Source organism: Emys orbicularis, chromosome 2 (assembly GCF_028017835.1).
Source record: "Emys orbicularis isolate rEmyOrb1 chromosome 2, rEmyOrb1.hap1, whole genome shotgun sequence".
NCBI classification, from domain to species: domain Eukaryota; kingdom Metazoa; phylum Chordata; order Testudines; family Emydidae; genus Emys; species Emys orbicularis.
Genome location: NC_088684.1, coordinates 235311029 through 235338551, shown reverse-complemented (window position 1 = coordinate 235338551; position 27523 = coordinate 235311029). Strand labels below are relative to the sequence as shown.

At 37.2% G+C, this 27523-nt stretch overlaps 1 protein-coding gene across 1 annotated transcript in view; it reads right to left on the bottom strand.

Moving 5' to 3' along the window:
* Window positions 1–27523, bottom strand: part of IGF2BP3 (insulin like growth factor 2 mRNA binding protein 3) — a 179793-nt gene that overhangs the window by 145542 nt on the left and 6728 nt on the right. The window contains exon 3 of the mRNA XM_065400075.1: window positions 7253–7301. Coding sequence (XP_065256147.1) covers window positions 7253–7301 — 49 coding nt within the window. The remainder of the gene's footprint in view (window positions 1–7252; window positions 7302–27523) is intronic.

Genomic DNA, 27523 nt, shown 5'->3' with positions numbered 1-27523 from the left:
TGGATGAAAAACTATAAAATTGAACCAAAAGAGATTAATGCGTAGGAGTTAATTCTTTGCTTTGAATCCTGCTATATTACAATTTTCCAGAGACTGCAGAATTAGTTACAACATTCCACACAGGAAGCAGACTGTCCAGTAGGGAATCTAAGGGAGAAAGGGTTCCCCCACATTCAGGAGTTTGTAACCGGCAGTTCTGAACTATCCCTGCTACATGTGCAGAAAAGTAATGTCCAGGAGGGAAGGCACTGGATTTCTACCCAGCTGCTGTGTGTGGACTCTGCTGGGTAGCTCTGTCTTTGGCTAGGCCTACACTGGGGGGGAGGGGGCGCGCGGGAGGAGAGGATCGATTTAAGATACGCAAATAGCGTAGCTGAATTCGACGTATCCAATCCGACTTACCCCACTGTGAGGACGGCGGCAAATCGACAGCCGCGGCTCCCCCGTCGACGGCGCTTACTCCTACCTGGGCTGGTGGAGTACGCGCGTCGATTCGGGGATCGATTGTCGCGTCCCGACGAGACGCAATAATTCGATCCCCGAGAGATCGATTTCTACCCGCCGATCCAGGCGGGTAGTGAAGACAAGCCCTAAGTATCAGCCTGTAACTAAACTAGTAGATGTCCAATAACATGAAAATCCAAAAAATAAGTGCTGGGAAGGGTCAAGAAGTTCTCTCTTCTCCCTGATCTAGACTGCTGTAAAGGGAAGGATAAAGAGAAATGGATCCCTTATTCTGTCACTCTCTTAGCTTCCTTTTTTTGGGTCCTATTGATAGTTCTCCCAAGTAGCTGTGTGAAATGGACCTAACACTTAACTGTTTCACTACTGCTATCTAAGAAGCAGAAGTCAAGCTGCCCAAGGACTTGAAATTTCTCTGCTGCTTCCTAGTAAAGCTACTAGCAACAGAGGCACTGAAGTTTTCAGGAAGACAACGTAAAAGTTTACATTCGGCTCACGTTTAAAAAAAGTTACCTTGTGTGACGTTGTGCAGTCTACATGGTTTTATAAAAACATGATAATAAGTGAATATAATGTAACTGGGATAGTTTTATAAAAAATTTGATAATAAGTGACTATAATGCAAATGGGATATGCTTTGTGCAAAAGGTCTCTTGTAAGGTATCATTACAAAGCTCATAAGCTACTGAGTGTGATCATCCTATTTGTAGAAATGTACCACTCTTGTATCTAAAACTAGAAATATAAAATGTAACTCTGAGGGCCTATTGTAATTATGTAAAGTGTGGGCCATTAATGATGGTTTGGAATCTTGATGACTCCCATTGTCTGCAGATGGCTGTTTACCTGTGAGTCTCCCTGTATATGTGTGTGCTGGCAAGTGAGTAATGAAGTCTTGCAGTGACATGTGATCATGTCACCTGAACTGGAATCCATCTTTAACCTGGTGCTTTTCCAGTGAGGGGAGGGGGTGGAAACCCAGAGGGACAAAGGGTTCCCGCCTTATGCAAAAGATATATAAAGGGGTGGAAGAGAACTGAGAGGGGGAGAGGAGCCATCATGGAGAATCCCCTAGATAACACCTAAGCTGGAACAAAAGCTGTACCAGGGGAAAGAATTGTGCCCAGGCCTGGAAGGTGTCCAGTCTGAGAAAAACTTACTGAAGCATCTCTGAGGGTGAGATTATCTGTATTTAGTTTGATTAGGCATAGATTTGCGCATTTTATTTTATTTTGCTTGTGACTTACTTTGTTCTGTCTGTTACTACTTGGAACCACTTAAATCCTACTGTCTGTATTTAATAAAATCACTTTTTATTTAGTAATTTACTCAGAGTATGTATTAATACCTGGGGGAGCAAACAACTGTGCATCTCTCTCTATCAGTGTTATAGAGGGCGAACAATTTATGAGTTTGCCCTGCATAAACTTTATGCAGGGTAAAACGGATTTATCTGGGTTTAGACCCCATTGGGAGTTGGGCATCTGAGTGCTAAAGACAAGCACACTCCTGTGAGCTGGTTTCGGGTAAACTTGCAGCTTTGGGACTAGTAATTCAGACCCTGAGTCTTTGTTAGAGCAGACTGGAGTGTCTGGCTCAGCAAGACAGGGTGCTGGAATCCTAAGCTGGCAGGGAAAACAGAAGCAGGGGTAGTCTTTGCACATTGGGTGGCAGCTCCCAAGGGGGTTTCTGTGATCCAACCCGTCACACCTTGTTTATAACATCCAAGTTTAAAATTTCTGTAGAAATTTTATGGCTTAGACGCTGCATACATAGGAGACCCTCTTGTTTGTCACTAGTGAGCAGGACAGTTCAAAAACAATGAAAAATAACTGTAAAATCTTACATTTTGCCTCCCAGAGCATCTGATACCACCAGAGTTGTGCAGCAGCCTCTCAGCAAGTGATTTTCTCTAAGAGCTCAGGGACAACTCTTATCCTTCACTATTCATTTTAATGCCTCCAAATAAAGAGAAGAGGGTTGACACTGTGGCAGGGACTTTAATACTATGCATGATGCTACCATATAATAAAAACAAGAATCTCAAAAAAAATCTTAAATTCAGTTTACTTGCATTGTAACGTTTGAAATTAAGATATTTGTTATCCTAGTCTTCCAAGAGTAATCCATCAACTGAGACACCTGAAAGCTCAGCCACAAGTCATTCTCCTTCCTTGATTCCAGAGTGAGCTGAGATTTGTATAACGCCTAGCACCACAGTGCCCAATCTGTTGAGGTCTGAAGATGCTACCATAGTATAAATGTTGTTTAATGCTAACACTCATACATTCAGGTTAAATAGTCGCATATTTTTGTTGAGATGTCTAATCTGATCTATGACCAACATGGTATAGTGAGGAGGCAAAACTAGGATCTGGCCTGCCAGGACCTGATTTTGGGCAGATTGTGGCCTCAAACGTGTAAATCCATTGTATTCAGAGAAAAGGCAATAAACTTCATTTAAGCCATTTTCAAGTGTTTGCCTAAATGCACAAATTCATATAGGTTTCTTCCAAGTCTCCCTAGCACAAAACAGATTACCAAGCTCCTCATGAAACAGTGACCTGCATTTAAAAAAATAAGATTGTAAGCTCTTTGGGGCACCTATTTGGTATGAGAAGGGGAGTGCGAGAGGACACCTAGTACAATGGGCCTTGACAGGGGCCTGTAGGTACCACCACAATACAAATTACCAACAAACTACAAGGCACCAGTGTATAACATGTGTTCACTGACCATTCAATACAGTGATACATTGGTCTGGTTTCTCTTATATAAAATGCAGCCCTATTTTTAAAATCCCTCAGAGTTCCTTCCTTTCAAGGGAACTGAAAGAGGACTTTAATGCAGAAAACAACAATATAGGGTGACCTCCTTAAAACAACAGTATTAGAAACAGACTAATTCACACACGAATATTAGTTTCTTACCTTGTAACCTGGTTTCTCCAAGTCCCTCTATGCCAGTGCAAGCAGTTGATTGAGTTCTCTCACCAGCATATGGAGACAGGAAAAAGCAAAGATTTTGTACATTGACACCTTCTCTCTACGAGGACTGACTGGTTAGAGACTTCGCCAGCAATATAATGTAATGTTTTCAAAACAATACATAAGAATTAAAACAGCCCCAACTCTACCAATGCAACAAAAGAACCATAAAATAAATGGATTAGCACAGAATGACTAGAAGAAAACTAATAGTTCCATCATCCGTTATGCCAGCTCACAGAGTGGGCACTTGAATAGCAATGCCCATCTTCAGTAGAAACACTGGGTACTTTGGGGCATGGGGCAGTAGCCAGCTGCAGCATACAGGGCTACCTACAGAGAAAGGTCATGCAAAGAGGTTGTTCTTATGAAGAGACAGGCAGGGATCCCTGCTCAAGGGTTTAAAGTTTTCCTACTCTCCCCACCAAGCAAGTGGCCACAAGAAAGGCAGTTTTAAGGATGACAAATCCAAGACCCTTCCAACAGAGTTCAAAGGGAGTTCTTGCAAGGGCTTTTAGCACCAGGATGTGGTAACTACGCAGATGAGAGAAGCTCTCCCACTGGTGTAGGAGCATCTTCACTAACTGTAGTGCTGTACATGAAGACAATCCCAAAGTGTCTAATGAATTTAAACCTTGCCTTTTTAACATCTAATTCACACACAGAGACCCTGAAGTTCCTCATGTCTAGCTGACTGTGTGTGTGGAAGCAGAAGCATTTAGGAGAAAGATACTGCAGAGGTAATTCCAGGACACTTCTCTTATACCTTCCTATACCATTAATAGTGAACATGCTCCTCTTCAGCACTTGCTAGAAGCTTTTCTATGTGACTGAACTCACCCCACCTTTGTGCTAAGCAGTACTTCACAGAACGCCTCCTGAGAGGTGGTCCCTATGACGAGGAGAGAAGCTCTCCCCTCGACATAGAGCTGTCTACATGGGGGGGTATAATTTCATCGCTCAGGTATGTGTATTTTTCACACCCCTGAGCGACGCAGTTATACCAATATAAGTCTGTAGTGTAGACCTGGCCTTAGGAACCTTTTGGGAAGACACAGCCCATACAGAAAGATGCTCACCTTAACTGAAAGGCAACCAGAATGTCACCATAAAACAGTTACAACATTTTGGGGGATCAATTATACTAGGAGTTGAGGGAAAGCAGGACAGACATCTACCAGTGAGGTCAGAAATACAAAGGTAATGATATACCTTTTAGTGAGAGAGACTCAGACCAACAGACTGAGGTACACAGAGGCATTTCAAGGAACTGGGCACAGCCAGCACGATAAAAGTTCAGAAATCTGGGAAAAGTTTGCTACTGAAGAATGGCATAACACTGACACTACCTGCTACCATTAAGCCCTTACCGACCAAAAAACAAAACTATTAAAAAAACCTCAGAACATCCACACATAACCAAAGCCAAAAACCCTACCTTCCCAGGCAGAGTTTTTACCCCCAAAATAAGTAGCATTGCCAAAGAATCCACAAAGTCCACTAGAGAATTTGCTATTGTATTGTCTTTACGTGGAAGGCATTCAGTCACCATGATGATGGGGGCAGTATAAAACACTAAGATATACAGATGGCTACTGTCCACAGGAGTGACCTGTAATTAAGGTGACCAGATGTCCCGATTTTATAGGAACAGTCCCGATTTTTGAGTCTTTTTCTTATATAAGCTCCTATTACACCGCACCCTCGTCCCGATTTTTCACACTTGCTGTCTGATCACCCTACCTATAATGGATATTCTTATTCACAGATTCCATGGCCAGAAGGGACCATTGTGATCATCTAGCCTGAGCTCCTGCATTAACACAGGTCATAGAACTTCCCCCAAAGCAATTCCGAGAGCATCTCTTTTACAAAAACATACAAACCTTGATCAGGGGCACTGCAACAATTTCTGTAGTGGGAGTGCTGAGAGCCACTGAACCAAACTGTAAACCTTGTGTATGACAGAAACTACTTCAAGCCAGGGGGTGCAGCAGCACCCCCAGCACTCCTAGTTCCAGTACCTATGATCTTGATTTAAAAATTGCCAGTAATGGAAAATCTACCTCGACCCTTGATAAGTTATTCCAATGGTTAATTACTCTCTCTGTTAAAAATTTACAGCTTATTTCTAGTCTGAATTTGTCCAGCTTCAAGTTCTAGCCAATGGACTATGTTAAACCTTTCTCTGCTAGACTGAATAGACTGAAGAGCCCATTATTAAGTATCTGTTCCCCATGTAGGTACTTACAGCCTGTAACCAAGTCACCCCTTAGCCTTCTCTTTGTTAAAATAAATACATTGAGCTCTTTGAGTCTATCACTATAAGGCAGGTTTTCCAATCCTTAAATCATTCTCCTGGTTCGTCTCTGAACCCTCTCCAATTTTTCAACACTTCTTAAATTGTTGACACCAGAGACAGACAGTATTCCAGCAGCAGCCAAACCAGTGCCAAATACAGAGATAATATAACCTCTCTATTCCTACTCAAGATTCCCGTTTATCCACCCATCAATCACATCAACCTTTCTAGCCACAGCATCACACTGCAGCTTAGGTTCAGTTGATATCCATTGCGACCCCAAAATCGTCTTAAGAGAGAATCCCTCATCTTGTTCCTAGACATTTACATTTAGCTATATTAAAATGCATACTATTTGCTTGCACCCAGTCTCCCAAGAGGTCCAGATTGCTCTGAATCAGTGGCCTGTCCTCCTCATTATTTACCCCCCTCCCAGTTTTTGAGCCATCTGCAAACTTTATCAGTGATAATTTTATGTTTTTTAATCAAAATGTTGTGCAGTATCTTATTTTGCAACTGCCAGATTTGACAGTGAAAACCAGAAGGAGGGGATAGGTGAACAGGGCTGTGTTCATAGCACATAAACCCCTAAATGGGGAGCCTGAACTTGAGAGAGCCCGGTCTCCATTCTTCTAATTGAGAACAGGGCAAAACCTAGTCGATATTTTGCAGATGAAGTAGTTGCAGACAGAAAGACAACTGAACAGGTTTGGCCAACCTGCTTCATCAGATGAATGACATTATAAGAACTTAATTCTCTACCCCCTCGGATCTCCATCTGCCAGCATGACGACTTACCATCAGCTAGGCTAGGCTAGAGGGAAACTTGAAAAATACACTTACTATACTTTCCCACTGTATGTGTGTGTAAAACAAAAAGATTTCTCTTCATAACAACCCATCCTGCTCTTACCTACTGTAAAAATCACAATTGTTTATTTGTGGCATCATACGCAATTGCTATGGAAATGACTGGTGACGGAGTGGATGATTTAATTGTACTGTATGAGCAAACCAGTTTCTATTTGTAGAGTTACCATAATGTTACCACTCGTGGAAAGGAAAAAAATATATATTTGAAAGACAAAAGGCCTAGTATTAAAGTTTTGCTGTTGAAAGGTTTTTTGCCGAGTATTTAAATCTGAATTTCCATAAGATTACTGAGTTCATATACCAGAAAATTCTGAAACGGACAAACCTTCTGTCAAAGAGACTGACTGAATCAGGAAGTCAGCATTCACCCAAGAATCTATTTCAAAAAAATGTATGTTAACTCAGAGAGTAGAAATGAAGACAGTTATCTGAATTGCTTAGAAGGCTCTATTGTTCACACTTGCAAAGGATTCCATGCCCTCTCTCCCCTCTCCCCCAAGAACAGAATGGGGCATGTGTGAAGCCAGTGGAGGGAAGGGGAAAGACATGAAGTCTTGTGGAGGAGAAAAGAAACAGAAATATACAGCTTTAGATATGGATGTCTTAATTTTAAAATGTGAAATCCTACCTCCCATTGCAAGTGAGGCGGGATATTTCTGATCTGAAGTTTCCGACTCCTGCAGACGAATTAAAGAAAATAGTTAAAAAAACAGAAAAAGCATCATTAATAGCAAAAAGTGTACATTTAAGCATATTTTCTAATAAACTAGGCAGAAGCAGATCCACAGTACACAAAGGCAAAACAATGAAGTGCAAAGGGAGGAAGTCAGATCAAAACCAATGTAAGTCCAAATTCATCAAACTGTTACAGTAATATTTGTTTTACATGTGGCAGCTGTGATGTTTCATAAAAGCATGTAGCTTGAAAGCTATTTTCATTAAGCCTTTTCAAGCAAGACATGAGTATCTAGCTTTTTGTATACAAAAGCATAAACAAAATACTAGTTTTCCACCCCGCACTGTTTTTGAGAAAAAATGTTATACCAGGAGATTTCCAAGAGGAAACTTCAAATATTTACTGCATTCTACAGCCCCTGAAAAAAGAAAAACAAAAACAAAACCCCTGGATAAATAGGTTTGGTTTGAGATTAAAGGGCTTGCCTAACTGATCACATTTTAACACCTGAATTCCTGACATTCTTTGCCTCTAAAGTAGAAATCATGAAATTAGTTCATTATATTTTCACGTCAAATTTATATTAGCTTTCAATCACTTATCTAGTCAACAAAATATTTATTTTGAAGTACTACAGCAAAGCCCAGTAATGTTCTGACTAGATTCTCAGCCAAATCCTTTGTCTCCTCCCTTCCCCCAAAGCAAGAGAACAAATAAATGCCAGAGATGCCACATAGCCCCTGGGATTCTCAAGAATGTGTAGATTAACACAGCTCTAGCTGTACTCAGGTAGAGTGTGCGCGCATGTGGCCAGTTAAGCTATTCTTGTAAGAAATCATGAAAATTGATAACATTATACCATAAAAAGAATCACTAAAAGCCCTTTGGAGGGATATGGGGTGCAACTAAGTCTTAGTTGGCTAAGAACAGCTGAAGAAACACTTTTGCCTCAGAATACATAACAACTGGTTCAAACACATACTATTTTGCTTTCCAATGTTTTAAAAGTTTAAAGTTTATAAAGTGATCTGTATCAAAGTTGTGTGATGTTGCAAAAAAGTAACAAACAATTTTTAAAAATAAAACAAACATGTACAGGCAAGTAGTGTCTTATTACGAAGTAGATTATGCTCACTTCTAAGGATGTTCTTGCCCAACAATGGCATGGAAGGCACTCTTTTTCTCTATGCAAATTTCTTCTAGAATTGATACCTTCTCTCACCCTCACTTACTCACCTTTCCAGCTAGTTTTTACATCTTGAAATACTCTGTTCAAAAGGCCCCTTGTGTTAAACCAAACTCCAGTTATATCCTTAACATTTTTGGTGCGTGAAGGTTCCCCTCAGAAGGTAATTACCAGGCCCAGTATTCTAGCCATACTGTGTAAATAGCCCACTTCCATATCATCTATTTTTGATGGGCAATTAAATTGACTAAAATAGCAGCTATCTTCTCAAAAAAGTTAACTCTGAAGATGAACGGATACCAACTGCAATGTAACTGTAGAAGTATTTTATATAAATCTACTTTCTTAAATAGGTAAAACACATATTTGGCCACCTCATGGTGGAGTTCACAATCAAGTGGACAGAATAAAAGTGGTCTCCAGTATAAATAAATAATTAATAAACTAGACCTCTGAATTTTGATTTCCAAGATTTATAGAACAAAGTCTGCTGGCAAAAGTCCGGAGCTACTTCAGCCTAAGGAGCAATGTGAAAAATCTGAATACACCTCTACCTCGATATAACACTGTCCTCGGGAGCCAAAAAATCTTACCGCGTTATAGGTGAAACTGCGTTATATCAAACTTGCTTTGATCCGCCGGAGTGCGCAGCCCCCCCCGCCCCGAGCACTGCTTTACCATGTTATATCAGGTCACGTTATATCGGGGTAGAGGTGTATTTGGAGAAATCTTTGCAATCTCATGCAACTTTATTGTTAAAGGCTTTTCATAATAAGATTAAAAAGTCTACATTTGTGATTCACTGTCCTGCATTATCAAAATATTCTTACTCATCAACCCAACAGTAAAACTGAATGGATGAATGTATATTTTATAGTCAAGTCTGTAATCACAGTTTAAAGTATTCGAACATTCCAAGGCAAAGTACCAGTCATCTAAATGCTGTTCAATGTGCTTCAAAAGTGAGGTATGTTATTATAGTCTTGCTCATTTGTAGATTCCAATTAAAATTCACTAGAGAGCTCTGAGAGAGTGTCATTACTTGCTATAGAAGGATCCAAGATATACCACACGACAGCAGATCTAACTGAAAGAGCTCAACACCTGATATAGAACTAGGCAATAGTTATTCTGAATCAGCTGGTGAATTTTATGTACACAGTTCCCTCCTCCCATTTCATCTAGCACAAAAACCCTGTGTTTCTTCAATTTTACCTCAAAACACAAGACAGACATAAAATCTAGTTTTATGCCCTTTTACCAGGTCTCAATTTTTTTATCTACTAAAACACAAAAAAAGTTGATGAAAGTTAACTTGGCCAGTCAGTTTATTTGCACACAGAGAAGCATTGGGGGGGGGGGGGGAACCATATTCCTAAATGATCAGATCCCCTATCATTTGTGGAGATGGGGGAAATCTAGGGGGCTGGAAAGCTTTCTGAAAGCTAGCCTCAAAAAGGTGCATCTTTCACATTATGCACTTCCAAATTTACGGCAATAGTAAGACACTTAATACCCTGTGAAAGTGAAAGGTCACATTTTTTAAATGAACACTTCACACTGTTGCTTATAAGTTTACAGTAAGGTCAGTACAATCAGCTGTACCATTCAGCAGCCATGCTCCAAACATAACAGCCCTAACTTCAACTCTGTTGACTGCCAACAAGACTTTTACATCATCTAGTTTTTCTTATGCAGATCATAAAAATATAAGTAGAAAGGTTGGGGGGGAGGGAGTGGAATCCTTTCGCATTACTGTTGTACTGTAGTCAATGCAGTTAGAACACACACACGCACAAAGTTCAGTCCACACCCAGAGTCGTCATGCAACTAATGTGACAGGAGAGACCACAGACACTTTCTAGAAAGTGAGTGCAAAAAATATTTCTTCAAAGTAAAAAGGTTTAAGGCTTTTCACCCAAAAGCAATGAGGGGGAAAAGAAAAAAAAAAGATGCTATATCATGCCATATAGCAGCCTCACCAGGAATCAGGAATGTACACCAATAATAAATGCATGAGGCTCTCAGTTGCTCAAACTTGGACAGGATTGTACCTACCACTGCTGTTGTACACTTTGGCAACATTGTTTAACAGCTTGTCGTGCCAATAAAATATTATTGAATTATGTTAATCTGATCTGTGTACACACTCCCATGCAGGATCACCACACAACTTTACTTCAATAACTTCTGAGAAAGTATCATGAACCAAACCACATGGAAAATCTGTTAATATGGTCCATAGACAAATCCTGGTCACTGATTTCAGTGAGACAGACACCACTATCTAGCTTTCATTAGACCAGGATTTTTCTCCAAGAAAATACACACTTAGGGTGCTTAAGGTGTGGAATTCTCATTTTAAAAAGATGCCTCAATCCTGGGGGGATGGAAATCTCAATCTCATTCCAGAGACATTTTTCTATTTCAGTAACCATTAGCTCATGTACATCCCTTCTAAATGATGCTGCTCTCTTTGGCAAGGTATAGCATGATAGGTTTTAATACTATAACGTGATTGTGCTCCTGGGTCATGCTCAATCACTTTTGTTATATTAATATTTATTAATGAATTAATTTATAAAAATTAAGCCAACTGCAGTCACCCAAGATTTAAAGAAAAGACTGATTCATTCTTAACTTCATGAAGGTTTTACTTATTGAATGAAATTTTTGGTGATAACCTGATACCTAAGAGTGTGTGGGCATCTTAATAGAGCTTTATAATAAATCTAATCATTGTGACCAATTTCTCTGGTTCACTTGAGTTATACAGTTAATTACTTATTAAAATCAGACATATGCGTCTGATCTTAATAATGTGGTGTTCAGATACTTTTCAAAAGTTAGATATAGGTAAATTATGTTATTTCTCTCTCTCAAAATACACACAACAGTCCTCTACCAGACAGAATGAAATATACATTTTTTTAGTTCCTGTATTAGGCTTCCTCTGAAACTGCAACTGAAGAAAAAAACTGGATAAACTCTAATACTATTATTTCAATTGCACTTTTGGTGCAGTGTTGGAAACTGGATCCAAATACAAGTATAAACAGTGACTTGAAGAAGTGCATTAACAGATTTATACCGTCCCCACATCAGTTTTATATGCTTACAGATTTCACTGTGCTCATTGGCAGAGAAAAGTGCAGTTCTTTATTAAGTAACTGTACAGTGGTATGTTTAAAGTAGTGTAACACAGATTACTCAACGAGCCCACGAAAGCTTATGCCCAAATAAATTTGTTAGTCTCTAAGGTGCCACAAGGACTCCTCGTTGTTTCAACTAATAAAGCAATTTTTATATATCTTAGAAAGAATTTCTGAACAAGGATACAATCAAAACATGTTTAGGGACCCACAATGCCTGTGGCCAAGGAGAACCCTAAAGGTTTAGAACAGCGCTAAGCAGAGATTGTAAATGAAAGGAAATACTGAAATGATTTGCTCCTCTCACCTCCCAAGAACTTCTTCTGGGGTAAAGATGTTCAAACACTCGCCATGCACATATCTCTCGCTTAAATACATTTCAGCATTCTCATTCTTATATGATGAACTGGGTGATATCTGGCCAAGGCAAATTCATAGATGTTTGGGTTTTTTTCAGGGGAGGGGAGATTAAGATGTTGCTGTGCAAATGTGTTTACAAGGAATACCAAAAACATCTCCAACTTTTGCTCAGAGTTCCTAATCTTTATATCCAGCATTTTACAGCAGCTGAAAGATTTTGCTTCTATACTGCCATTGTGTGCAGAGCCTTTTACAAACAACTCCCATAAAAAATAATAATAATAATAATAAAAAAAAACACCAAATAATCGTATTTTAAAACTTAAAGTTGAGATTTGTTACAAATAGTATATGGTCTAATAAAGGACTGGAGTATCTAAAAAGCTGTCCAGATATTCAAACTGGATTAGCCAGACACAGTGAGTGTAAAGCTAAAGATTCTTGTGCCAATACAGCAAATTCCTGTTAATGAATCAGACTTCAAATGATTTTTCTGGTTGCAGGAAAAATAAACATGACATTTATATTTTTAATTATTTATTACACCTACTGTTTAACCATAAAACAAAAATTAATTAAAATGGTTATTAATGCCACTCTGTAGGTTTTTGTTTTTTAAAGCTACTCTATTTATCTAGACAGTGCCTAATGCTCTTCCCGCAACAGTTTCAGCCACCGTGACAACGGAGTTACTCCTGATTCATACCAGTGAGAGGGAGAATCAGGCCCACATTCTACAGTTACAAAAATTAATTATTCACAAGAACTCACAATATTCTCTGTGTAGCAAATATAAAGCAGTCACACCAAGCACCAACTAAAGTAACATCACAGTGGGGGATTTTTTAAGCTAGCAATGGAATAGCTTTTCCTGTAATTAATATTACAGTGAATTTGCTTGCCAGTTAAGTCGGGTAAGTGATTTTGAAAGACTGGGAAGATACAGTAGTTAAAATTTAATTCCTCTTTTTAAAAAGGCATATAAGAAATTAAGCAAAACACAAAATCCTTTGAATAGAGATATTGAATAAATGCTCCGTATTTTAAGTCACCTACAAGTTTCAAATAAAATTGTGGCCCCACCAGTTTATTTGCTCCTAATGAGCAATTCTGATAAATGTTTTAAAAACCAAGTTTTGTTTTCATATCCCTTTGCTAAAAGGAGAATTACACTGCATAGCTTTTAAAAACACACACACACACACACAAGATTGTTACCCTGGAAACTATGTTTAGAACTGACAAATGGCTAGTGAAGTTTTACATTATTTCTATAAAAAGCTAAGCAATTTCTTATGTGTATTTCTATACAACACAATAAGGGGAATAATTGCTATATTTTACCTAATTTGGGCCATAAGCTCATAAAACCAAACAAAATGTTTGCCAGCAGAAGGAATATTGGGGAACAGGCTTCAAATACTTAAGTTGTCAACATTATAATATAGTTAGTATTTAAGATTAATTTTTTTCTGAAACAATGAAGTATTTTCCCCCTCAAAATACCAGATGAGCAAGTTTAATCAAATTGTTCAACAAGAAGAGATAGTTGCTAACTACAAGTAGTTTCTCAAATACTAAAAACACAGATACACCATAGCATCTTTATTTTACTGGAGAGGGACATCCTTGAACTGCAAATCCTACTGCCGCAATTCAGATTAAAAACACTGTTATTCACACAAATGGAGGCCTAGGTAACAAGTTATGTGTTACACAGCTGCCGCACTTCCCCTCCCCCAGTTTAAGAACACCATGCGTCACTACATGCAGAACAGGAAAGGTTTTAAAGTTTCAACAAAGATAGATCTCTCAAAACTCAAAGCATGCTAGATTTAAATTTGAGGATCTGATTCTAATCTCAGACATGATGCATGTCTCATTTTCCTTTCGCACATACAAACCCAACCACAGAAGCAGCTTTGGAGAGTTGCATACATCTATATGCAACATTCAAGACGAAAATGTGGCCCTTATCTTGTCGCACAAAGGAACATTCCGCTCTCCCTTACAAAAAAAAAAAAAAAAAATGTCAAGGTATGATCAATTGTTTCCCCCACACCCCAGATGTACACATTACCTGTGTGTGCTTGGATCTCTCTACCAGAGATTTTTAAGAGTAACACTGAAGTACACATATGGCCAATGTTTTATATATCTCCATTCTTATGTCACAAACCACCAGCCATGCTACTTAACACCAGTGCAGCAATTTAGTTTCAGTGTAGGCTTATATTCTAAAAAAGAAATCTTTTGGTGTGCGAAAGGCCAAGGCTCTCTCTCCCCTTTTGTTTTGCAGACTAGATTTTTGAGGGTGGGAGTTGCTTTGGAATGCATGAAACCTAAAGGCTATTATCTATCAGCATGTCCAAATTAGCTCACACTGCATAGTCAAATCATAGGCCTGTAGTCCTTATATTTATAAAAATAAATTAGGTAATAGGCTTTTAGCTAAGGCCACTTCAAGACATAATTTTGACTATTTTTCACACTTCTAATTAGACTAATCTTATAGTCATTATTTGTAAATTCCCAAGTGTGGACCATAAAGAGATTTAATATGGAAAATAATTAAAAGACACTGCAACTATTACCATATTTCAATTTAAATTCTCAGTTATTTAAAGAAAAATACTTCCATTTTCCAGGAGTTTTACCATAATGAAATGCTGTTTTAAGAGTTTTAACTTGTTTAAAAATTGATACACCATGCTGTGGTGAGTTCTATCATCCATCAGTAAGAACATGGTCTTTAATTTTGCAGCCACTGAGTTTTCAATGGATCTGTGGATGCTACTCCACAGTCCCCTTTATTCCCCCCCACCTCGCTCCTTTAGAGAAGCTTCACGTTTATTGAAAGCTAGATTCTGCCTGCCCCACCCTCCACTCAGATGAAGGATCTGTATTCTTCAAACAACTGTACCTCTAACTAAACTCATTTTGTTGACCGAATGCTTTAAAATTATACAGGTTTTGCCACTTCTCCCACTCCCCACCAACTGGTATCTGGATCATTGTAAGTTGTCCACCTAAAGACTGCATGAAGAACCAAACACAATGCCTTTTGCCAGCAGAAAGACACTTGCAAACATGCAAAAGGATTGTTTATGAATCATCTTAGCTGCATAGCCTTCTAATCCATTAGTAATAGCACACAATGCTAACCTTCTTTCCCACCCCCCAACTTTTTTTTTTTTTTTTTTTTAAAAAACACCAACATAATTAAAGGCTCTTCTACCTCCTCAAATATTTTAGTGGTGCCTACTAGTGCTGCTGGTGTTGAAGCCATCAGCATTTCCATTACAAACCCAGTTTTCACAGATTTGTATCAGCCATAAGAAGCAGCTCCAAGCTGAAACTTGCATACAAAGTCTCTGCTGCAAACTGTAGCCAGTTTGGAGGGACTGTGTTTAAGGAAAGGAGGCATTTACAAAGTTCTGCTATTTTTACACTTCAAGAGGGGGAAAAAAGTCATCTAAGCATATATTAAAGCCATTTTAGGCAAATATAGGCACTAATGCCTGTAATTAAAAAAGTCAACAAGTTACTTCACTTCAAAGAGCAGCTGCTGAACAGAAACAATCAAAACATCTATTTCACAGATATTCTCAGAGAAGTTATTGCCTATGTGCCCATCAGCTAGAAGCTTGATGTAAATATGTATTGATCTATCTCATTGACCACGGTTATAAAGTCTGGGGGAGGAGGGGATTTTTGGTGGGATGAGATAATGTGGGGTTAATCCAGGAAGGACGAGTCACTAAACTGTCCTGAAGACTAAATTTAAATAATCAATGAGTGCAATAATGTTTATAGTTAAACCTACTATTCTAAGTATTACCAATCCCAATATGTTCAAAAATCTTGAGATTGGCTTAAAAACAATACATTTGCCTTCTGGTTTCCTAGCCTTTAATGTCACATTTTCAAGGTTCTCTCCACAATTATAAGGGCTAGAAACTTTTTACAATGGAATCTTAGATTCTCACATAGTCACATGATGCCAGAATCCAGAGCTTTGAGAAAAATAGATATTGTGATACTTGGCCACAGTACATTCTGCTCTTCAGGCTCAACAGCATGAAGTTAGCAATTAAGGTTACCTTAGTCTCTCTCCTTTGCTATTACAAATTTGATTCTTTGAGTGTTTGGAGATTTGTTTGTTTTAATACACCAATGATACTCGGACTGAAGCTCGGGAGCCGCAAGCGGCTTTTCAATGCGTTTCTGTGGCTCTTTGCAGCACGTGATATTAAAACACTGATTTAAATTATTAACCAATCAGGATGCTTTTACTATGTTAATAACCAATTGTAGTTGATAAAATAATACTTGGTCATTTTGATGCGATAATTATTTATATATATTATAGACATACACACTAAGTATTTCATGTCATACTGTTTAAATATGAATATATAGTACTATAGTAAATGAAACAATGAATTCACACTGCTGTGGCTCTTTTGGGTAATGCTGATCACTAATTTGGCTAATGAACCACTGAGGTCTGAGTATCACTGTTATACACAAACTTGTTTTCCTTTTACAGAAAAAAAATTGTTTTCTCTCTCGTGTTGCTATATGAGAGACCCTGACAAAGATGGGAAATGAAGCCCCTGATCCTGGAACGAGCTCCATAATGGAAGATCACCAGACTTTACTTGACTACACAGGGAATGAAACTAAGTGCTGGAAAATGCACAGACTAAACTTAAAACAAATCTTAGGTGGTGTAACAAGAGTGGGCGAACATTCAGAAAAGTGTAATTTTCAGTTGAAATTCACATTTGTGAGACTAGAGAGTTTACAATGACATTTTGGAAGATCTGTAATTAATGTTAGGTTTACCTCTCATAAAGGTGAAAAGTTGTAATTTGATTAGGCAGCTCCAGATTCAGATTATTTTCTTTGACTAGATGGCAAAAATCTTAATACTTTTAATGCTCAGAAGTATTGTTTTTAAACACAGAAGTATTAGCCACAAAGAAAAACTAAATGCAGAATTTATAAGAGCACTCAGTTCTTCAAACGCAGTGTTTAAGGTACTGTCATATGATTAGTGACTATGTTTTAAGTTCTATCTAGCTTTTAACCACCTCTGGTAACTGGAAGTTTTAGCCAACAGGGACACACCGTGGAAGTATAGTTGTATGGATATACATACACACATTGTTTGTGTTTCTTAATTTTTATATAAAACCTCCCTATTTAACTGCAAGAGTAACTTTTACTAAATTCTGCTAGCTGTGCATTTAAAAAATACTGTATTAGGTCAATGATTTAATGGTTAAACAAGATAAGCTTAAAGTTCTATAAAGCTCCTTATGGACAGAGGTCACAATTTAATATTTCTATACAATATTTTCTTTCTTAAAAAAAGGGATTAATTATTACCAAATATAACAAAGCCGGTTAAATATCCTCTTTCCTTTCCACCCTATACTCTCCAACCTTCCAAGAAGAAAGAATAAGTAAGGAATGAGGATGGCTACTGGTGGAGCTTCTAGAACTCTGAACAGGAATAAGTTTAACAGAATTTACACTTCATCTATCCCGCAACAGCAGAGACTGCCTGGTAAATTTACCAGGCAGATTCCCATTAACAGGTTTTTAATTTTTTTAAACAAATTTGACCAGAGATTTATTTGCACTCACTCAAACTAGTAGAACCATATGAATTCACACCAAGAACTATTGTAAATTATTTGCTACTTCACAAAATTCAGTAAGCAAACAAAATTAAAACAAGCCAATGCATCATAAATGGTTCATATATTTTGGCAAGTTTAGTTAGTATTAGTTGATGATAATGCTTTAGTAATTGTTCTATAGCAAATTATTACCGAAATACTAAAATCTAAATAGCTGTAAGAGAAAACAGTATCAGCTTATTGCTCCCTTTTAGGAGCCCAATTCAATTGTACCACCAAACTGAAATATTTTTTTAAATCACTGCGTCTCTCTTCCCTAACCCCAAATGCAGAATACTCTCAAAAGCAGAGTAGAACCAACCAACAAAAGTAATAATTCTCTAGACTAAATTTTATGTAGTAAATAGTTAAGAATTACTTGTCAAAAACAACATAGCTTAGAAGTTTTCAGAATCACATTATGATTTTTAACCTTAAGATTTCTCTATAGTTAGAAACCTCAAGTGGACTGTGTGAATTATGGGAAAAACAGATTAGCAACAGTCTCCTGGAATTTATTCCACATCTGTAATCTCTCTATTATTTTAAGTGTACCATTTGAAAAAATTGCCTCTCCTTTCCCTACAAAAAGGGACAAAAGAACAAGAGCTTTCAGATTGTAAATAAATTCCCTATTACCTCAATAATAGAAAATGCACTCTCATGTTCAGCAAGATGACCAATATCTAACAATTTAATTGGTCTAGGTATCTGGAATGTGTACAAAATCTCTATGCAATAAGGCCTGGCCCTCAGACAAAATTTTGTATCAATCTAACTATTTGGATTAGGAGCCCCTGGGGGCATGAATCAGCGTTCATGTCACACTCCTGGTCAGTATCCGGCCCAGGCCGGGAAAGCTAATACTCCAACCAGCTGACCAAATTTGGTGATGAATCCTGGTCATGTGACACCTGAGGCATGTTGCACATATTCTAAGAAGAAGCCCCCACCACCACACACTTCCCCAAAATAGCTATACCAGTACAATTCCCAGTGTGGATGCAATTATACCAGTATAGACTATTCCCCCTTCCCGTATGGGAATAAGGTTTAACCAGTCTAAACACAGTTACACTTTGTGCCTACACTGGGGCGGAAGGGGTGTGTCTGACTGCTCTAACTATACTGGAATAGTTAAATTATACAATTTGTGTTTAGATCATGTCCCCCCCCCAGTGTATTTCTTTAAGGTAGCTTACTTCAGTATTCATATAAAACTATTTTTAGTCATAGTATTTTTCAGATAAGGCATTCAATAAAAATTATCATAACTTAGTGTTTTACTTTTATGCTGTATTCGCGTAAGCTTTGTTTAGCCCACTGATTTAAACAATACTGTAACTCACAGAAATGTTAAAGATGTTAATTGAACATTTGCATCAGGCCTTACAAAAAGTGTCACTAACAGATTTTATTCAATTCCATTGACAAATTCAGCTGCTCACAAAAATATTACTCTGCAATACTTCAGTCATACTTAGTTTTACATTATATTTTAAGCTATCCCTCAGAAGCAGTTTATATTACAGTAAGGTTACATGTATACAAAATATGTAAGTTTCCTTTTTATACAATAGTTGTGAATTCTATTTAACAAAATAAAGATTTTCATCCATTGGCTTCACAACAGTAGGAAAAATTACCATGGAGTTTATCATAGATTAAGTGATAATTTACCTCCCACCACCAACTTTCAAACAACTTATTTCCTTTCCTATTTTCCTGAAAATAAGTATGTTTTGAAGACAAAAGACAATATTATAACAAATATTAACTTTTTTTTAAGCCACATACTGCATTGGTAAAAATGTAAGTGGTTTCCATGTTACAGTACAGTGTAAACCTAGAACATGTGAGCTACTGTATAATCAGAGAACTACGCCAAAAGTTACAGTATGTTTCTACTATTTCGTCAACTATGCTATTCAAAGTAATGATATCTTTATATCTGTGTGTCCCCAAAGATAATCATAAAAGGAACACTGAAATTGATCTTAGTTTCATCAATTACATTTTTGACTTGCTACATATTTTCAATTACAGTGAACATTGTAAAATTAAATTGGTTTTATTTATTTTACCTTATTTGAGACTCACCAGAGTATAGCACAGCCAAATATATTATCCTGGTACCTGTTAACTTAGTAATATAGTTAAGAGTTTAAGGTTGTTTGTATTTATTGACTTGTAGGTCTACTAAATGCGCTTCATTTTATTTGCTGGATACTTAAAGACCTAAGTAAGACCAATGTACTTATTGCAATGACTATTTGCCCACATTTAAGAAAACTAACCAATTTAAAAAAAAACAAAAACTGAAAAATTAGTCTGTTTATAGCTATGGAACTATATTACCACACAGAGAAGATGTCATTTCTCTTCAACAATTACACTACAGTTTTATCACATTATAATTTTAGTAGTTCCATTATGAACGAAGATGTGTTATTTGCCATAGCAATGTGATAAACTTTCTGTACCACTAGGTATAACCCCACCCATCTCCCATGAGACAGAAACTTGCACTTGATCAATAATGTAAACAGAAAACATTTAGAATCTTGAAAAATCAGCTATTCATCCTAAAATGAACAGGTTAGGACCCAAAATCAAGCCCCATTAAACTATGAAAAGGCAATAGAGAACTAAAATACAGGATTACCCGAGATCATCATGAGGAAAGCTATCTTGGAATCTAACAAATGTTCAAAACCCAAGCATAAGATTATCACTATTTACTAGGAGTTACTGTCCAATTTCTACATTAGTTTGCATAACAAAATGACTGCAAATATTTAGTTTATTTCAGAACAGTGAATGCCTACTCCTACCAAGTACTGGACAAGACAATATAAATCAAATTAGCAGCAATAAGTAGAACTATAGTTATGAACCTCAAGACAGAGAAACTCCAAAATAAGTGGCTTAATAGAGAACACAGTTCGCAAACATATGCATGTTATCTATAGAGCGAAAGTAAAGTTCATAGAACTGTATGTTAAAGATGGAAGAAATAGGGTCAGGTCTTCTAATCAGCCCCTTAGAACCAGGCAAGATTTTCCTTAAGTGAATATTCACAAGAGCTTTATCTAGTTTAAGTCGAAATATTGCCTGTGACAGGGCACCCATATTGGTCTTCAGAAAACTAGACCCCATTCTAAGCCATTCCTTCCCCACTACATTTTCAGGACTGCAGGAACTTTCTATGCTGAAGTGTCACTACATTTTTGACAGTATCTTACATGCCCAACTTTCCTAAGGTCCCGCCCAAAATGATTATAATGATGCAAGTCAGGGTTATTCAACAGAACTCCTCGCTGACACATGACCTTGCACATAATTTCAAGCAACCCGCAACAGTTAAAGAGAGTCAAAATAGCTTAAACGTTCATTTCAATAGCCATTTTGAAAAGCTGTGGTTCAAAACATTCCACTGGTATAGACTAGAAAGCTGCCTGTAGCTCTAAGTAGTAAGATGGACCTCTACTACTGATCATGAATTCAAAAGTAGCGTCCCGGATTCTAAATCACTGGATTTAATCCCACGCACGCAGTAGTATAGACTTGCAATAATTGAACTGTATCTACACAGTGATGTAAACGTGGGGGGGGGGGCAGAGACAAAAGGCAATGTACATTAATTTAAAAATATTTGTCAAAGTGAAAGTCAAAGATATTAGTTTGTGGGTCTTTTTACTAACAAGCCAGAAAGAAACCCCACACATGTAAAGTTATCTTTACTAGCCAATGTCTACGTACTTAAAGGAGTCAACATACTAATTTTAGTTCTAGAGCCTTTGCCATTATTATTTTAGCAAACAATTTGCTGTTGCTTATTCAACTGTTCTGTGTTTGAAACATTCTTAACAGTACTGTCCCATATAGCTGACAATGACTCAGTTTTAGTGGCACTCTACAGTGGACCAATAGAGTAGCTACGTGGGTATGAGTGCACACAAGTTAAAAGTTATACTAGAGTGCACTTTCCATTTCTATACTAAATGCAAGGTTTTCAGAGTGTTTAAGCAGCAAAATAAACACGGTTTCTTGGTTGAAACAGTGGCCAAATGCCCCAACATAGATATTTAGACAATCTGTGCAAATTCTACTACTACGAGTATTAGTCAAACCTACCAAAAATGCATATTTTTTGTAGTTAGGTAGACTTATGCCAACGTGCACATAATAATCAACCTAAAATAAGGTTATTGAAGTAGAGCAGAACCTTACTAATTTGCATTAATGGCTAGGAAGTCCTCTGAGGATCACCAAATTTGGGTACTTAGTGAATAAATGAACCAATAACACACACTCAAGTACCATATCATACTTCCGTACTTTAGAAAATTGTAGATGGGGGGAGGGGATGTTATAATACTTAGTATACTATTAAATGTTCGTCTGTTTTTTTGTAAGAGTGAGTCTTCACAACATGAGACCTTGTTACATCACTCTGCTATTGAATCTTTGAGAAGTGGGATTAAACTGATCAGGAGTTTTGAGAGAATTATCAGTTTGGCAGATAGAACACAAATTAAGAAAAATAATTACCATATCTATTAGAAAGGCAGCCACCTGCTTATACTTTGTTGTACTTCTCATTTGTCTTGTCTGAGTTATAATAAAATTCAGTGTTTATAACTTTTGCTTTCTGCTATACAGACTTAGACTTCCAGATCCCCTCATTTTAATTATCATCAAATATACAGACTGTATGCTCAACTACACACTTAGTTTCTGGTAACACGCAATTCAAATGAAATAAAAATCTAAATCTATACATGTTTACTTAAGTGTCCAACCTGGCAGAAAGATTACTGGTTCTCTTACAAGTGTTCTGGGTTAAGAACTTCTGCACATATAATGAAATATAATCATGTACAACTGCTAAATAAAAATGGCTTCTTTTAGGGCCAAATTCTGACACTCTTAATCAAGAAAGCTCCTGGTGACTTCAATAGAATTTTGCTTGATTAAGGCAAATTTTAGCTCTTTGTTAGTGAATTATACAATTGGGGGAAATATCTTAACATTCATTAAAAATCACTTCTGTGAAGCATGCCATATACACTGGTTTAACAAATTTTCTTGCTTTTTAGCGAAGACTGTGACTGGCATTTCTGTAAGATACTTTTAGTATTGAATTGTTTTCACTAGTTAGCTTTAAGAAAATTTAACAACATTTACACTAACAAAAGGAACACACACTGGAAAGCTCTCTCCACACACTAGAATATTAATTTTTTCAATTAAGATCACACAGTCTGCGTATTATCATTGTCAACATATCTGAATCAACTCTGTGGAAGAGAAAGATGGTATAAACTTAAGTGTTCTATACTGCAGTAATTCACACAAGCAACAGAGCACACATACAGCAAGAAGTCAGCCTGTGGACAGTACATGTGATATTAGCAACTAGACATTTGGAAGGCAACTTCAAAGTGAGTAATATGATTCCAAAAGACAAGAGATTTTTTTTAAGTTTCCTTCTGCCATTTCAGTGCTGCAACAGCCGCCATGATATATTCAGATTGTCAATGAACTTTCACAGGAAATTTCCTCCAGTAGTTTCCACCAGAATTATACTTACATTCTTTACTACTCACATGAGTAAAGAAGGGCAATTATAAAACAAGAGTGTTTGATATCAGCATGGTTTAAATTCAGAAGCTAAAGAAAGTCAGTGAACAGACTAAAAATTCTTCCCTTCTAAACAATGTTAATTTTGAATATTTCTTATTCTAAAAAAGTAGAAAAAGAAAATGTTCATTAACTAGGGGCAACCCGTCTTTGTTTGTAAGCAAACAGCCCCATCCTGAAAATAAACTTCCATGTCACTTTAAACTTAAAAAAAAAAAAAAAAGGGTGGAGGGGAGACAAAGCCTAATTAAACTCAGGTTACTTTTCCTAAATTTCTTGTGCAGTCACAGTCCCAAAGTTAGGACCCAATTCTGAAAATTCATACTCATCTAAAAGCCTTCATGTGACTTTTGAAGACTACATAGGTGAAAAAAGTTTTGTAAGATCAGATCCCATGATGAGAGAGTTGTTATATAGTGTTTGTGTGTCACTCTTTCTTTTAACTAGTCCTCTAGCCTTGCTTATATCTAACAGGTTAGAATTCCTTTTTGATACCATAAATGTAGAATGATTACAGTGAAACATTAAAAGCTCAGCTTTATTCTGATTTAGTTTAAAACTAAATTATTTAGGCTAAGATTTCAGATAAATGCCTTTCTGAACACTTAAACTGAACACAACTAAAACCAAGTTTTGTAGACATACAGTAAACACCATAAGTGCAGGTTTGCTATAACCAGAATTTCCATTTACACTTGACATGCACTAGTATATTTTAGAACTCTCAGAGTTCACCATGAACAAATACCACTTTTCAGTTTTACCTACATATACACAATATGAGAGTAACATCTATTTACCAAAACAATAAAACCAGCTATTGCCAGGGGGGAAAGATTAGATACATAAGGTAGACTTACATATCTTAAAATAGCATTCCAAAAGTTCAGCTGAGCACAAAAATTAATCTTTCAAAAGTGAATATTCAACTCCAATTGTACTAATACCGAAGAAAGGAAATTTAACTATTTTGATAAATTCTTTAGACACTAAACCATTTTCTGCTTAAATAGCAAGTAGTTCATTGTGATGTAATCTTGATTAAAAGGCATTTTATCTAAAACATTGTTCTGCATATTATTGTCTGATTGTTTTGAAATACCATGATCACAAACACTCCTCACACCAAAATGTAAAGATTAAAATAGAAACTGAAGTTCTTTCCCACCTTTCATGTTTGAACATTTTAATATTTCATTTCCTAATCGAAAAATGAATTATTCTTTGTATAATTTTCGTAATTTATGCTCTTGTCAAATTATGATTAAAACACACAACTACTTCTCCACCCAAGTGTTAGAGCCAAATACTCTTGATTTTGAAAAGAGCATCTTATTTTGAGCGATCATAAATATATCTTTACAGAAGGCCATTTTTTTAGTTGAGTACAACCCCACTATACCTAAAATAAAGAGGCGACATCTAACAGCAGTCGGTGTGCAAACAGAAAGGGGGCTAGGGAAGATTCCTAAAGAAAACTATACAGAACACAAGGTAACTTACATTCTGTATTTCAGACTTTTCTCATAATAACCATTTTGAAGGGGAACTAGCTTTTGCAAAGTGATGAGAATATAAGAGTGTGCTGTGTTTTAGTTTATACTATAGATTTTCTATTGTAAACATATGATGAATATCCTCTTCTGCAGGGGAACATCATTCATTCGACACTAAAGCACTATAGGTATAAAACCCATAATGTAGGTTATTTCCAGCAGCCTACAGAAATTGATTCATAATATACATAGCTACTTAAACATTAAGATAAGTAATAAACATATGCAAACTAGTTTGCATCTTGACTTACTAATAAAGTGGGTTAAAGAAAAAAAGATGACTGTGATTAAATAGATTTTAAAAGCTGTGATAATTGTCTTAACCTGCCAAAAGTAAAACAGAAGTTTTACTGCACAGACAGTATTTAAAAGCCAAAATGGTCCTTTCGGTAGATCAACTGAGAAAACGAAATAGCAGTTGCCTCAGTGGCAGGTTAAATGGACAGGTAGATTGGAAATTACAGACACAGGTAAGCATGGAACTACTTACTACCACCTCCATCCCAGCACATCACAAGCTTCAATGCAAGACCACGTGACATTCTATTATATGCTGCAATTCTTTTTGAAACCTTTTGCCCTATTTAGGTAGGAAAAGGAAGGCTCACACACAGAAACAACCATAGGATAGAAGGCCAGACAAATATATATGCTTGATAACTCGCAAAATACACAAGTAGACCCTTTAGGCTCAGGTTTAAATATACGTCCTGAATATTCCACTTGACAAAGCCAGTTTTCCAAAAAATATTGATTCCTTCAAAAGTGAGGCAGGAACAAAAGACACATTTGTATACCAGTTTTCATCAGCAGTTAACTCACAGTTTTTACTATGTACCACTTTATGCAGATTTGACAATCAAAGAATTTACTGACTCACAGATACATGAATAGATTTTTATGTATACAGAAATTTAGAAAGCACAAAATTGAAAGAATACATTGAGGTTTTCTGGGAAAGTATTATGGAACTGTATTTCAACTTTTTGTAAATACTTGTACTGTGTACAAATCTTCCTATGTCTTATTCTCAGAGAAAAATGAAAAGCAATTTCTTTATTTCTGCTTCATAACATCTAATATTTTGTAACCAATTTCAATTTATTTTCATTTCTTTACCATTTTTTTAGAATGGCTAACCCACAGCCTACGTGGCTCGTACAACACAAAGCATTAAATACACAAAATGTACCGAAGATATGTCTACACTGCAACTAAACACCCACAGCTAGTCAATATCAGCTGACTTGGGCTCAAAAGACTTGGGCTCAAAAGGCTTGGGCTGCAGGGCTGTAAAACCGTAGTGTAAACATCTGACTTCAGGCTCGAGCCCAGACTCCAGGACCCTACCCCCTTTCAGGTCCCAGAGCTTGGGCTTCAGCCTGAGCCCAAATGTCTACACCACAATTTTACAGCCCCATGAGCCTGAGTTAGCTGACACAGGCCAGCCAGAGGTGTTTATTGCAGTGTAGACACACCCCAATAGTCTTCTGCACATGACACGCCATACTTGCCCAAACAGCAAATCATAACACATCTATCCACTCTCTATGCTGTCACACATTGCCTTATCAAAAGGCCAAAAGGAAAAAAAGATACTCTTTGGACCAAGAAAGGAAGCAACTTCCAAAGTTGAGGATCCACCACAGAAAATACTCTGCCACCAGGCTCCCTATATCCTCTAAATTGGGGGTATATTTGCTCCCCTGATTACTTCTCTTTTTGTGATACCTCTCCTAGGCCAGGTCTACACTACCGCGGTAGTTCGACGGCTGGCAATCGAAGTTCCAGGTTCGATTTATCGCGTCTGGTCTGGACGAGATATATCGATCCCGGAAGCACTCGCCGTCGACTGCGGTACTCCAGCTCGGCGAGAGGAGTACCGCGGAGTCGACGGGGAGCCTGCCTGCCGCGTGTGGACCGCGTCTGAACCGCGGTAAGTTCGAACTAAGGTATGTCGACTTCAGCTACGTTATTCACGTAGCTGAAGTTGCGTACCTTAGTTCGAATTTGGGGGTTAGTGTAGACCAGGCCCTAGTTGCAATCTCTTGTGTCCAAGTCCCAAACCATTTAAGGATTTATATGCCAATCCCCTAAACTCCACCCAGAAACTAAATGGAAGCAAGGAAAGACTCTAAAGCACTGGAGTAACATGTTCTCTATGCAAAGTACCACTTACGAAGTAGGCATTTGTATTCTGCAATAATTTCAGCTTCTGAAAGGCCTCAAGCTGTACCCCCATGTAGAGAGCACTGCTGTAGATTTCAGGGAGTTTAATTACTATATAGAAAAAAAGCTGATTAACCACTCCCTGACCATGTTTTACAGTCCTTTAATTATGCTTTACTTAAAATGATTCAAGTTTAGCATGCCTGCAGAGTTGAAGGTCTACAATGCTGAGAGGGAAAAAACGTTTAAAGCTTAACCTAAAATTTAAATAAAGAGCCATGTGCTTTTTATAATTCACCCCACTTTAAGAGACTGCCAAAAAACGGGTGATCTTATGTGCACCTCTATCTTATTGTGAGAAGGCTAATCTAGGATCTACAAAAATGCAATTTCCTACAATATAATTATCCATAAACTGGGTAAATAATAGTCTATACTCACTATAACTACATACTGCATGC